The sequence below is a fragment of the Mauremys mutica genome, chromosome 1 (genome assembly GCF_020497125.1).
Source record: "Mauremys mutica isolate MM-2020 ecotype Southern chromosome 1, ASM2049712v1, whole genome shotgun sequence".
Classification (NCBI taxonomy): domain Eukaryota; kingdom Metazoa; phylum Chordata; order Testudines; family Geoemydidae; genus Mauremys; species Mauremys mutica.
The window spans coordinates 265,034,704-265,050,183 of NC_059072.1; the positions used below are offsets into that span (position 1 = coordinate 265,034,704).

Consider the following 15,480-nt stretch of genomic DNA (forward strand, 5'->3'; position numbering starts at 1 on the left):
CGGAGAGCGGACTGGGCTGGGTCTGGCATTTCCGCCTCTGGCCGCTGCTCCGGCCCGGCCCTTTCCAGCCACCGGCTCAGGCGCCCCCTCCCTGGGCACGGGCTGGGGGCTGAAGCGATCGGAGCCGCTCCCCGGCCGGGCTTTGCACCGCCTCGAGACAGTCGCTTAAACACCAACATCGCATTAAAAACATGTTTCGGGGGGGGAGTGGGGAAGCTTCCCAGTCCCGGGGAAGGGCAAAGCCCCGAGCATCTGGGAGGAAAACGCAGCGGTGCCCGCCCGCTCCAGCAGTAAACGGGCGATGGAGGCGGTGAAAAATGAATCTAAAAACAACTGTTTTCTATTTACAAATTTAAATAAACAGAACAGCCTTCCCCGCGGGGTTTGTCTAAGTGCAGCAGCATTGCTGCTGTGTAGGTCATGAAAAGGGTGGTGCAGAGTTTAAAACTTCCCATTCTGGTAATTTCTTAAAGAACAGTCGTTCATGGTCCGAACACAAAGGCTCATGATTTAATGAGGAACAGAAACAAAATCTCTGATTGTTGGTGTTTCAAACTTCATTGGAGTCCTCTGGCAACCACAAGTTGATCCTCTGCAGCTTCAATACCCTTTAGCCGTCGATATAAGAGTACATGCTGAATAGAGAACAATGGCTGGTTGTTATGTTTATTTACCCTTACTACAAGCTGGGTTAACCTCTTCAAAACAGCTTTGCTAAGCCCGTTAACCACACGGCCCATATGACCTGTAGCAGTATCTCTAATGGGATGCAAATCTGATTCGAGACCATATGCACAAGTTCTGCTGCATTGTGTCTTCGAAAACTCGACACGTTTATTGCCGTCCAACCCATCCCGTTCTGTACGTTTCCAGGAGGAAATGGTCTGAATAGCAACCACTTAAAAAAAAGAAATCAGGAGTCTCGCACGATGGTGCATTCATTTTTTAATGACTGTTGTACATTTATAGGAGGGGGAGAAGCCCACACAGATATTAAATGATTTTCATAACAATTTCAACTATTTAATAAAAACAACAAGAAGTCCGGTGGCACCTTAAAGATAATGAATGAATGAATAAATTATCTTTACGGTGTCACCTATTTAATAATTATGCATGAGTTTGCCCTTCGAAAGAGGACTTCTACTCTGCCGCAGATATCATGGAGGCGGGGAAAAGCCCAGACAAAACAGAAGCATTTGACCTGATTTTTGTTTCATTTGTTATTTTAGAAAAGCTTGTTTTCATCACAGCCCAGATGTTGCTGCTATCCCCAGTGAAGTCATAAGCCTGTCTTTGTAATCGTTATTGTGATGTCATACACCCAGCAATATGACTTCACTCCAGGATCCAGGAGGACGAGCACATTGGGCTGCACTGGAGCGAGCACTACTTTAAATCATACATAGTCGTGGTAATTAGCAAGTCTGGCAAGAAAAATTATGTCAGATCTGCAGAAATGTAAATAGAGTTCTGCTTAACTCTGATGTATTTACATTTTCCCAAAGTCGTTCTTTAAAACTGCTTCTCTGCCCACATGGTGAGAGCTTCATTTAACAGATCATTTTTTCTTGATGGCTGTGGCAAGCGTAACAATGTTCTGTGCCTGCTTCAGTAATGGCATGTCTATCATACTCCCATGGAAAGTAAAGGCTCCCTGGAAAACAGAAAATACAAACTTCATGAAAGAACCTTTACAATGATAGGTTATTTTGGTCTTTGTTTTTTTTACATCCATCTGTAAAACAAGGAACATTAGATTCCACATGAATCAAACTGATTCTTCTTGTATAGCCTTCAGAAAGAGCCAAACTAAAGGAAAGGGGGTGGGGGAGGAGAGGCGGGGAGTTCAATGTTAAAAGGAGGAGGAAAAAAACCACACTTGATCACACTGTGTGGGAAAGAGCGTGTGTATTTAACTCCCAATCTGAAAAACAGGCAGAGAGCAGAAACGATTCACATAGTGGGACAGGTGAATTTTAGGGCATGCTGCCGATTAGCACAGACAATATGTATTGACAGGGGAAAATAGCCCTTACCAGCTCTAAAAGAAGTGGAAGCTTGGTACAAGAAGATAAACTAACAGCACAGGATTGGGAGCCTTTTATAGAAGAGCTCAGACCATCCTCACTCATCACACAAAAGTGAGCTGGAACAGCTAAGGGCCTTAGTCTACATTCAGCAAGGCTCCAGATTAGATGATTTCTAACTAATTATAGCATCATACTAGTAATTCTTTCTCCCGCTATGAGGAATAGTGATACCAACACCTAGTCCCCTTCACTTTTCATTTCACAAAGTGCAACGTAACAATACTGTGCTCAGGTATCACATTTTTCCATACGTAGAACACAGAGCTAGTTACAAGTGTGGAGAGGCATGATTACCCTTTGGGGAAACTGAAACAGAGGAATTGGCCCCTAGACTTTTTGGGGGAAATCTCTTCCAGTTAGAGCTCCACAGGTAAGACCCTTAGTTTTCAGGGCCTCGTGCTGCCGTTCCAGAGCTGCTGGCATTGCTCCCTTCTCCTCTTCCTCCTTCCCATATGGCTAGCAGATTATGTCCATGTTCGGAGAATGGATTTCTAACAATGTGGAGCATGCTGTATTTGACTCTTGTGCACTATTGGAGAATTTACCAGACTATGTTCTGCACAGGATTGACCAAGAGTGTCTGAACAGTGACTATCCCAGAGTCAGAGCAGATTTTTGAGTAACTTTTCATTTTTATCAGTACTTAGCTCCTTACACTTAGTGTTAATATGAGATGAACAAACTGTAGTTACATCTCAACTAAAAGAAACCTTGTATTAAAGAGCCCCAACCCTGACCCCACCCCCAATTTTGGATGTTTTAATCTCCTTTTCATTTTATTAAACCCATCAGTAAATTCTAACATTTTGTGATGAAGAAATAGGATTTTGAAGCTAAACAGCTTTGCAGCAAGACAGCCCCAAGTGATATTGCAGGACTCCTGCTTCCTGCATTTGTCAAAGGCACTTCTGACATTTTTTTTGGTACATAGACAAAACAAGCTAGCAGGATTATTATTTCTACCTTTTACAATGGCCAAAAGTGAGCTGGGCATTTCACGCAACAAATTAAAGGCTGTAGCCTCTTCCCTGAAGATCTTACATATAAAACGCTGGTCCTGTGTTGTGTAGTGGGCGGCGTGTGTGTGTGTGTGTGTTGCTGCTGCATGCACTTGGAGTCCCACTGAAATCAATATAGGACCATGAACTCATTTTACATTTGACTAATGAGAGCAACACCAGGGAGGGGATAGAGTGAGGAAAGAAATTTCTGTCTGGTTGTGTTTGGGGGAGGCCAGGGGAGTTGAGAGTGAAACAAACTAATGCTTATTATTTTCTAGATACAATATACAGACTGAAAATGAAAATTGAGAAATCCAGCAAGCCAAATGATAACATCTAGCATTTTCCAAAAGCGATTATGGAAATGCATTGTTCCAGTGGATCCCAGCCTCGTACCTTTAACTCATTCAAGCAATATTGAATTAAATATCTCATCAAATTAGGGCATAACACTGAAAAATTTCATCCTTGGACACAGTTACTTATATAGTTTATTATCATTCTATAAGCTGACAACTAATTTTTGAACGATTAGTCCAATTATTCTATTCTATTCAGGGTTTCATATCCTGTACATTATCCTGGAATTTTAGCAGGATTTGGTGAATAATGGGTTGATGGTGAGGACATCATCATTCAAATCAAGCAGAAATTCAGATGAAAAATGCTTCAAAAATGTCTACAAATTGCCTAGAACTCTGTAGGCCTTATGTAAATAATACATAATATTCCTATTAACAACACTGCAGTCATTTACAGCTTCATTATTAGCTATTTTTAAAAGAACATACTTAGATAACCATAACTTAGGTTTGTCAACTGTTGAAAGCAAGAATTAGAAATGAAGCAAACATTTAAAGATTTATAGTTTATTATTTAACTACTTGTTCAGCATAATGCTATGGAGTGGTCGAGGTACTAATTTATGCAAAACCTATTTTTGTTAACTGAAAGCTTATCTTACAATGGTATCTATTTTGCTATAAGGAGTCAGTTTAATAATAGTTTGGAAAAAAGTCAGTGTTCCAAAGATTAATTTGCATGTAGCGTAACAGTGATAACTGGATTTATATTATGTGTTCTTTTAGAAGGGACCAATTTAGTAAACAGCACACTTGCCCTGTTATCACTAAAATAATAGGTTAGAGGTTTAAAGAGGGAAAACAAGAAAATAGCCCAGATGCACATGAAAACAGGAAGACAGCTTTCGGTGGGCTGTCCTCTCAATGTGCATAGGTAACTTTGATAGATATCAATCAGAATTCTACACATACATCCAGAGGAAAATGTCTGTTTTTCCTACATGAAGCGGGAGCAGAAGCAAGCTGGTTTCTTTGTTCATTCACTCTGAGGTTTAATTCCTTCCTGCTAATTTCCAATAGTGAGCTAAAGTCCGGAAAAAGCAACCAGTTTGAATATATTCTATTCACCGTAGCTCTTTCCACCTCCAGTTTTCTGCAGACGGGTAATACCAGTAATTATGGTATTACCCTACATTAGCCTTTCTAATTCCACTAGATGGAATTTGCCTTTTTTTTTTAAGTCTGTTTATTTCCCTTCATATTAAGATAAAGACAACAAGATTTTTTTTTATAAAAAACATTTACTTCAGTGAAGTTACACTAGGGATACATTTAGTCCCAGATCTGAATCTCCTTACCGGCAAACATTCCTAATAAGCTCACATTTCTAGCCTGTACTTAGTTTTCTAGTTGTTAAAATGCTCTATCAGAATGCAATTCTTAATCAAAATTTTAGCAAGAATTGAAATATCCTTAAATGACTGGTGACAAGTGAGGCTTCAGATTGCTCGTGTTCTACGATACATTCCACACCCTCGACAGAGCCAGAATAAGCCATTCAGTCTTTCCCCAGTGTCTGGGTGAAATAAGTTTGTAATTTTTAGCATAAATAGATTCCAAAAGGTCACTTGGTGATAGTGCTGGGGAAACCTTTAAGGTTTGGAGATTCAGTGTAGATGTCTCTTGGAATGTGAGCATTTCTCAGTCTTTTCCCCTTCAATAGCCTTTGGAGTCCTCGCTTTCTCTGCATCCCTCTGATAGCATCCCCTAGTCCCTTACTCTCTCTCTTTCCATAAGCCTCTGTCCTCTCCTTTCCTGCAACCCTATGCTTGCTATAGTTGTGTGATGGGTTACAACCACAGGCGTTTTGAGGAGTGGGTGGGACACTGGGAGCCTAAGAACTATTATATAGTTTTGTTTAAACAATTCATACAGATGAGACGCCAGTTCTAGGCACAAGGAACTCAAGCCGTATGGTGACTTTCTGTGGAGATTTCAGGTGTTTTTTTTCATATTCAGTGCACACAGTCTTAAAAATTCAGGGCCTAATTCTCCTCTCACACCTGTGAAGATAATGGAGTTACAGTGGGTAAAACTGATCAGAGAGAACCAGGCCTTCAGGTGCATGCTTATAAAATGCATACCTGTACACAGGGGTGAAAGTTATTTACAGGATTTACCAGTACTGCCAGAGTCCTGAGGGGTGTGTGGCCTCATCCGGAAAAGGCGTGGCCTCAACCAGAAGAGGCGTGGCCTCTCAAGATTTAAAGGCCCTGGGGCACCGGCTGTGGCTGGGAGTCCCAAGGCCTTTAAATCAACCCAAGGCTCCCAGCTGCAAATTAAAGGGCCCGGGGCTCCGGCCGCCGTGGAGCTCCAGGCCCTTTAAATCCCCACCACAGCTCCAGCTGGGATTTTAAGGGCTCGGGGCTCCCATGGGGGAGCTCTGAGCCCTTTAAATCCCGGCCCCAGCCTGGCCGCTGAAGCTGCGGGCGGGATTTAGGAGCTCTGAGTCTTTTAAATCCCGGCCCCAGCCCGTCCGCTGGAGCTGCGGGCAGGATTTAAAGGGCGTGGAGCTCCCTGCTGCTGCGGGGAGCCCAGAGTCCTTTTAATCCCGGCCGTGGAAGCCTGTGCTGTCTGGCACGGCGTACTGGCTCTTGCCGGTATTCTGTACCGGACTGTACCAGCTTACTTTCACCTCTGCCTGTACATCTCTTGCACTTTGTTAGGGACAGAACTACAGCCATGTTGGGCAGGCTTACGACTGCTATATCATCCCTGGTGAGCATGGTGATTATTGATGAATAACTCAAGGTCCCTAGCCTGAATGGATTACAATGCAAGGGCCAGACTGCATGTTTTAATACTGTCCCGAATGCAATGATTGCAACCGTTGGTGGCCTTTACATGGGCTGTGTGAGAAGAGGGAGAAGGATGAAGTGACTCCTGACTCCTTCCTCCTACTGAACACCCAAGCAAGGGCCAGTCACAATCTCACCCTACATATGTTCAGAATTCCTGCACACATCACAACAGGGACCTTGGACTCTCCACAAGATCACAGAAACTAGGGCCTAAAAAAGTGAGCCCAATTGCATGTAAGGCAAACACGTGATACAATTTCAGTTCCAGTGTGCAGAGAAAGTCTATTGTTTTCTTTCAGGATGTAAATCATCCTCTCTCTCTTTTTTCCTATTTCTAAGCAGCTAACAGACATTTTCTGCTTGCTTTCACAAGCGTGGCAGCTTTTCTGTTTCCATACTTGTGCAAACTTCCTAGTTTTTATTGTTCTCCCTTAGTCGCTGTTTATAAATTTCCTCTTTTTTAAATACATTTTTCCATTGGAAATACACTAAAACGTTCACCTTCCTTCTCTGAAATTAACTGCCATGTCCTTACTGGTCAAAACTGGTGATGTTACACTTTCATTTTATTTATAAGAAAATGTCCCACCATGGGTGGTGCTATTTTGGCACTACACCCAACACATGCCTGATCCAACACTTTCATTTGCCGATTGGCCGTACCATGTACTAGACTTGCTCACATCACCACTCTTCTGGGCCCACTGGGAAGAGTCTGTATGCAGTGTAGAGAAGTGCTGTGAAACATAGTTTTGTCAGCTCCAAAGCCTTTTGGGTGTGGAGCTAGGGAAGCAACGACGCTGGCAGGTCTGACATGGGATTTTCCAACTGGCAAGCTGGGAATGCAACACAGACTATTCCTGCTCCCAGCATCAGAACTGGTGTCTGGGTCGGAATTGGTTGGTGTTGTGCTACTTTTCTGCCAATCACAGAACATCACTGACTCCCCATTCAGGCACTTTAGCTAGGCTGATTTAGGGCCTGACCCTCTAAGGTGCTGAGAGCCAGCTGCAAAGGCCGGGCATCCTCAGTTCTCATTGACTTCCATGGTATTTGAGGACACTTAACGTCTCCTTGGATTGGGCTCTCTGCAAAATGGCTCACTTCCTTGGCTCACTCCCACTTCTTCGTCTCCTTTTCCTCAGCTCTACCTGCTCTATAACCTGGGATTCATCCCAGGATTTCCTGATTATCCAAACCTCACTTTTGGAGAGTTGATGTGATTCTTTTATCAGAAGTGATATTTAATAACATCTGTGGAAAGCAGAAAGTGTCTAAAACTTCAGTAAAGTAGTTCCCAGAATATTTCCCATAAATCTTACACTGGAATAGGGGGAAGGAAAATAACAAAAAGGAAAAAAAAAACGAAAACCAAGACAAAACAGAAAAGGAGGGTCATGTTCATTCTGCCATGGTCAGATCATGAATGACTGTGAAATGATGTCAAGTATCAGAGGGGTAGCCGTGTTAGTCTGGTTCTGTAGAAGCAGCAAAGAATCCTGTGGCACCTTATAGACTAACAGACGTTTTGCAGCATGAGCTTTCGTGGGTGAATACCCACTTCTTCGGATGTGAAATGATGAAAGCACCATGATCTGCACATCATAAACAAATATCCTATTTCTTTCCAGAGTATTTAAACATGGGTATATTTTACAGGATTATCCAAAAATCTTGTGGCCAGACGTAGGAGAAATGTGGTTGGCTACAGATTTTAGGTAGGGTCATATGACCTTTTTGGACTTTCTTTTACTATGTCCATTTCAAACAATACAGCATACATTCCATTTTCATTACCAAAACCTCTCATTAGAGTAACAACATTTTTAATGTTCTCAAGGTGTGTTGTTACAAAGAATGGGACCCGATCTGCACCCAGCAGCTTCTACCACGTCAAAGCTGCAGGAGCGCCTCATCCTGCCTGGGTTGACCAGCTGTGAAAGCAGATCTTGGGGGAGGGGTAGCATGTGTTCCCCTTCCCAAAGGTGGAGTCTCTGACTCCGCTCAGCCTGAGTGCCATATGTGGCATTCAGGCTCTGGGAAATGTCAGGGAGCACAGTATAGGCAGCTCTTCCTTGATGTCCCACTCACGGGGAATGGAGATGGTTTGTCCCTAACGGACTAACAGCTGGGGAAAGACTGCATGGCCCTCCACGTTTCAAAGATATTTCCCTTGCTGACAGGTCTATAACAGAACTCAGACAGAGAGAGAAGGGGGGCAACTTGGCTACTCCCCTCTCTCCCTGCCTACTGGAGCTGCACAGAGGTTGACCTAATTGTTAAGTCCTCTGCGGCTCCAGCTGTAGGGGGGATGGACAAGGTTATTGATACATACAGGGCTGCGTGGGTGGGAACAGGGAGATTATTTAGGTGGCGTCCCTGTCTCCTGAGAAGCTCCACAACTCATGTCTGCAAAGCAGGTATATCCCCCTCCTCACATCCTTATACCTCAGGCCAGCGTTCCTCAACTGCAATGGGAATAGACTATGCTACAGAGCCTGTTGGAGCTTATGTGCCCCATCCTACTCTGTAAACTGGGCCTACTTTTGGGCTCAATGAATTTATAGTGAAATTTTATATTCTCTCAAATAGATAAAATGTTTTAAAAAACAACAGTAATTTATGTGTCAAGTGTGCAGGGGCGAGTGGGATGCTAGTGGATCTACAACACTAGCCCAAAGTGACTTGGAGGATGGAGTGCAAGGTACACTCAGCAGGTACCAAGGGGAAACAAAGCTGGAAAGGACTTTTTAAAAAGAGAGACCTGTTCTCAGAGGAGACCAACAAAAATGACAAGGTTTGGAAAATAAGGCCTGTGAAAAAAAGAATTGAGCATGGTGAGTCTAAAATAATACAGAGACAAAAGAGACAGACTACGAATAGGCAGAGGGATATTATAAAGAGGACAGAGAGCAATTTATTCTCCTACTTGCTGTCAAAACAAAAAGGAACAAAATGTTTGCAGCAGGGGGACAATTTAAATGACGTTTTAGGAAAAAACTAATGGAATAAAGCGTCAAGACGCAGTGGAGTTGCCATTGGAGATATTCAGGACTAAACTTTACAACACATCAGTTTGACATAAGTTTGGGTTTATGTTTGTTCTTATCAGGACAGAGGACCCATCTCATTATGCCATTCATGGAGACATAGACCTGAGTTGATATCAGTGGTTTCTAAAAAAGAATAATGTACAATTGGTAGGCCATTCTACAGGCAGTTTAGTGGGACACTATGACCGTCTGTGGTTCTTGAACACTGGTACAGTGGCTTCTGGATATTCTGTCCCAACATGATGTCATCCTCAAAGGTTTCTTTAACTTGTGACAAATGAAATATATGGAGCAGCATAAAGAGATCCAGTATTGGTCCATTGCGTTCCAAGACTAAAAGATTTCCTGATAGAAGACTTTAGTGTTTTGCTCTTGGGGAAGTGAAGGTTTTCTGCTCTATCACAATAGCATCAAAAAGTTTCACCCTATGGAATACTTTGGTTTGGTAAATAGCTTGGTAAATTCAGATTTCCACCTCACGGAAACATCATCAAAAATTTCTTACAGTCATAAATACTCTTATCATTTTTTGCATGTTAGTTTGACTGGACTCAGAGTGGATTGCCATTCTGTTGAGAGCAAATCTGTATCTGGAGGGGACAAAAATCCTTTGTGGTTCAGTTTCAATCAATTTAGCTTCTTGAGATCCTAGAGCAACTTTGGAAAATAACTGTGAGTTGGACCTATTTTTGGCATGGAAAATAAAACCAGTCAGGGAGATACTGGGTCTGGTAATCAATGCTTACCTTAAGGAGGATGTTAAAATGCTACCTTCCATCAAACAAGTCTTCATTAGACCTCTGCTCAAGAAATCCTATCTTGGACTTTGACCTTGTTAATTATTCCTGGCCTCTAAACTGCTGTTTTTACGAGGTTATTGAGAAGGTAGTGCAGGACAGTTCTCATATAATCTGGAGTCTTCAGGTTTCCTTGATCCCTCTCAAACAACTGGGGTATAGTACAGAGACTACAATGGACTTGGTGGCCTTTCTTAGTGATGGTATCCACGCTGACTCCTTTAAATATGCCAGCAATCTTTGATATAATTGACCGTAATGTTTTGTTGACTTGACTATGGCAGGGATGGACAGAATTGCATGCGAGTGGTTCCATTCTCCCCCCCACCCCTGCCTTTTTTTTTCCCCAGAAAGATCCCAGAAGGTGATATTGTTGCACAATTGCTCATGCACACTGAGACCCCTCATACAGTATGTGGTATTCTAAAGAGGTTTATTCTCTCAATTCTCTTGTTCTACATGTACCCCTGTTAAGATAATGAAACAATTTGGGCAAAATGATTTAGTTGGGGTTGGTCCTATTTGAGCAGGGGGTTGGACTAGATGACTCCTGAGGTCTCTTCAAACCCTAATCTTCTATGATTCTAAGACTATCAGTATTCAGACAACTTGCAGCTCTGTGTGTCTTTCATTTAACCCAGATAGTGTGGTATTTTATTTCCTTTTACCTAATTGAGACAAGAGATTGAGGCTTGGAAGAATGTGATTTGCGACTAATACTCCCTGAGCTCTGAAAGCATATGGCTTAGGTGGCCAGCAGTTCTTTTTTCATCTGCATTTGATCTTTTCATGATCATCCATGCCTTTGTGACCACCCATCTGGATTACTGTAATGCTCTCGATATGAGGGATGCTACTGAAAACCGCTCTCAAGCTATGGCAGGTACAGAACATGGAGATCTGCTTTCCTAAGCTGTAGCAAGCATATTACACATCAGCTCCAAATATCGTACTGGCTTTCTCTCTGGTTACAAATGAAATTCAAGTTGTTTCTATTGATCATCAAAGTCCTAAATTGTGTTTTGGGAACCAGCTTCCTGAAAAACTGCCTTTTCCACTATCTACAGTCTTGATCACTAATCAGCAGATGAGCTCTGGCTAATAGTCTCTAGGTTTGATGTCCTCTTTGTCTCTTCTGTAAGGTATTTTGTGCAAAGGCTTCAATCCCAATGGAGTTAGGGGATAGGTCTTTGACAAAAACCTGTAGAAAAACTAAATCTGGCTTCTGGCCTGTCTAGTTGGGAAAAAATTGCTCTGTACCACATGGAAAAAACTATCCACATGCAATAGAAAACAAAATAATAATTTTTTGTGTGTGTGTACAGCATGGTCTGAGCCACCATATCAGAGATGTCAACTCTTTCAGGAATACCCTGCTATGAACCAGGTCAAGTGGGACTCAGGTATGGGGCATTACTGGATCCTGCTGAGTAAGGTCTTGGCATAAGGATAGAGGGAGTCTTATATGAACTCTGCACACCAAGACCACTTTGGCCAGTTCAGGGTAACTAGGATGAAAGCAGTTTTGTGACCTTCAGTTTTCTTTAGGATCCTCCAATGAGTGGAAGAAGAGAAAATTGCAAGCCAGGGGAAAGTTCCAAGAAATGCTGCCTAAAGGGGAACACCTGGTACTGCATTTTGTTGGAAATGGGTATATGATGGGGACTCCCCAATTCTTGCTGAAAGGCTTCTGCCTTTAGGACAATTCTTCTAGAATACTCTTTTCTTGCTTTAGCCAGTCTGCTGTACAGTAAGGTGACCTGGAACCAATATGGCCTAAGTAAGAGGATGATAACCTCTACTCAGATGAACAAAAAAAAAAAAAAAAGGAGCAGACTTCCCTAGTAGCTTTGTTTTTCATGGTCTAGGTAAACAAGTACTGCTGAGCAGATGGACTTTATGAAGATGTGCTTCCCTGGGATTAGCCTTCTGAACACTAAGAAGGTTAATTTCTCTCTCTCTTTGGGCTTGTGTGTTAGCTCCTCACCCTGACAGGCTCACATCTGAGGCAATATGTAGTTAGTCTAGGACCTGGAGTGTTCATCGTTTTCTCCCATTATTCATTATGAGACCCAGTAAATTGAACAAAGCTTCCATACTGCTTGGGTAACCCAGTCCAGAGACTATGTGAAAGTAAACCTGTTGTTGAAATAAGTAATTATGTAAGATCCTTTCAATGGAGGGCTGACTGTGAACACTCTCAGGCAGACTAAATGCAGAAGTGCTGAACTGGAAATATCAGCAAGCCAATGCAAACCTTGTGTACTTCTGATGGGAAGGAAAGTAGGTGATGTGTAAGCAGGAATCGTCAAGTCTGGGAAATATTCCTGATCCATTGCTAGCTGAAAGATTCCATTTTAATCCTCTGAGGTTTTATGAAATTGTTCACCCACTTCCAAATCCTAAAATAAAAAGGTCTGATATCTCCTTCTCTGAGGCCACAAAGAATGTGGAATAAATCCACCAAAATCTGTTTGCCTGGGCCTGGGAACACTGTTCCCAACCCTGAAAACTGTTACACAGTTTACAGAGAAAGAAAAGGAAGATCATTGTTCTGGGGAGGGGAAGAAGCAGGAGGATATTAGGAGGACACCCACAGGAGACTATGGAAAAAGACCCAGGAATTCAAAAAGATAACTTCCCACTGGTATTAAGCAAAACTCCTTAGGCAAAGTCCATGGAGGGAAAAAGTTTACTGTCTGAAACCTTTGCTCTTCTACTTAGGGGCTCAGGAGAATAGCTTGGGTTTACTTCCAGGTACAGAAACAAAAGAAACGGGCACCCCTTTTCCCAAAAACTTGAACTATGCTTATGCTTGTCAGGGAACCTCCTGACTACAAACGGGTAACGTTTTCCTGCGGAAAAGGATTTAGGCTTAGTTTCAAAGAAGTCAACATTCGAAGTTTAAATTTATTGCCTGACAGGTCAGGTAGGGTTGAATCCAGGTTTTCTTCCAAAAACCCCTTTTCAAAGGGAAAAGCTATCATAACGAGCTGGGATGAGGCCCCGCCCCTTTTCATTGATCAATCTCTACAGCTTAATAAGTCACTAAGGACTGGCTGGTTTGGGAAAGCCTGAGATGGTCCTGGTCAATATCTTTCAGTTTATAACAAGATGAAGTTTCCTGTTCCTCTCTTCCCAGCGGAGTATTTACAAATGAACCCCCCAATCCAAATCTATCCAGGATTCTTGGGTAGTTTCTTTTCTTAACTCCTTTCTAGGAAGGCAGGAACTGGCAGCTATCAAATAACTAACCTGGATGCACAAGATATTCAGAATAAACAGGTGCTAGAAACAGTGAGGCACTCAAATAGAATATTTCTAGAGACAGACTCCCTTTTCTTATCCAAAGTATCCTTTAAACTGATGTGGGTACGTCTACGGTACAATTAAAAACCCATGACTGACCCGTGCCAGCTGACTCAGGCTAAGGGGCTGTTTAACTGCAGTGTAGACTTTGGGCCTGGGCTGCAGCTTGTATTAGTCTCCCTGTGCATTAGTCCCAGGGCTTCAGTGACAGGAGGGAAAAGGATCAAGATCCACAGAGGGCCTGCTGGGGAGGAGGGGAGCAAATCATTTGTATGAGCTCCCAGCACTCTCATGAACTTCTGCAGGTCTGAACTGCAAATCAGGTGAAGAGCCTTCCTGCCTCACACCTACCCCAACTGGCACAACGGTGCGCAGGATTGGTCGTACCAGTGTGGAGTCAACATATGTAGGGATAACAAGTGAATGTGCCCCTTACCACTACATAACAGAGGTTCACGATTTTCCCCCAAATAGTCTTTTCTATGGGAGGAAATCCACCAGTTGTGCTATAGCACACTGCTTTGATCTCTCTTCTGAATAACACAGCTACATAAGAGACTTTTGTTAATCATATTGACTATATTTTATGTGAAAAATCCACACCCCTGAGTGACACAGTTAAATCAACCTGACCCCCAGTTTAGACAGTGCTGGGTTGACCGGAGCCCTCACTACTGCCTCTCGGGGAGATGGAGTACCTACGCCAGCAGGAGAATCCCTCCCGTCGGCTTAGGGACTGTCTTCACTGAAACGCTCCAGCAGCCCTGCTGCAGCGCTGTAAGGATAGACAAGCCCCGAATGAAGGAAGAGCTTGGGGGCCAGTGTCTCCTGACTAGACACAAACACACACACATTGGCACAGGCGCTAAGGAGCCCGCTCCCAGAACAACAGCCCCTTGGGAAGGCAATGGGAGCCAGATGCCACAGACAGACAGAATCCTTACTGAGGGCTGGATCCCACTCCCACTGCAATCAGGGGAAAGACACTCACTGACCTCAAGGGGAGTTGGAGCACTCCCAAGTACAAGTCCTAGCATGCAGATTGTTTCCAAGATATAGTAGCCTGGGTTCAGACTTTCCTAAACAAAGACTGTTATGACAGGGCCTTTGTGAGCAATTCCCTTGCAGACCAGATACTGTGTAAATAAAAGGATTCCAGGAAGGACTATAAAAGCTACTGCATAGTTTGCCAAATCACTTGAGTTCACATATCATTCAGATGCCAAAGGCCTCCTAAGACTATTATCCATACATGGCACTATATATATCATTCTTTCAGCTTAGCCCTGTGGAGCCTAAAACACTCACCCAAAGTTACAGTTTTGAATTGTGAATTACTAATCCTAACTTTAAAGTACACTTAATTTCCATGTGACTTTTGAGGCAATATTTAGCTCTTTCTTTTCTGGTTGACCAATCAGGTTCCTTTAAAATATTTACAACTTATTTATGTAAAAGCTTAATTACACTTTTATTTGCTCTTTTTGCACTCCATTTGTCATTTTTGCTTGATATCAGATTAAAAAACCCAACTCAGATGACTGGTAAAGACCCTTACAGAAATCATACTGTACCTAATATCATATTTTCAACTCAAATTGCACAAGAATACTCAGTCTGAATATATTTTAAAACTAATTTACTATTTGCATTATTCATAAACAACAAAAAGCTTCTATGGTTTTTAAAGTATTTTTGGGTCAAATTTATCAGTCATGTAATGGTGGAGTAAGCTGCATTTTGGCTGAGAAAATAAAGGCACATGGTAAAGTGTAATGTAGTTACATTAAAAGGAGAGCTGTTTTTTTCTTATACCCTATTAATAGCTTTTCCCGCTGCCTTCAGCCTGCTTTTTTGGAGTGTAAGTTATTCATTTTGTACACCAGGTGGGCCAATTTCTGCCCTTATTTAATTTAGATTTGTATCACTTTATTATCTCCATTTACTGCAGTGGAGCTACTCCAGATTTAAATCAGAGTGAGAGCAAAATTTGGCCTACTGAATGCCACATAAGTGCAAGATACACTATCTTGCTTCTTGAATCCAGTCTATGATCAAGATCTA

The 15,480-nt window shown here is 42.5% G+C and overlaps 1 protein-coding gene across 1 annotated transcript in view; it reads right to left on the reverse strand.

Moving 5' to 3' along the window:
* Positions 1-929: 929 nt before the first annotated feature.
* The window catches only part of CLYBL (citramalyl-CoA lyase), a 240,598-nt gene continuing 226,047 nt past the window's right edge, over positions 930-15,480 (reverse strand). The window contains exon 9 of the mRNA XM_045009060.1: positions 930-1,657. Coding sequence (XP_044864995.1) covers positions 1,562-1,657 — 96 coding nt within the window. The 3' untranslated portion in view covers positions 930-1,561. The remainder of the gene's footprint in view (positions 1,658-15,480) is intronic.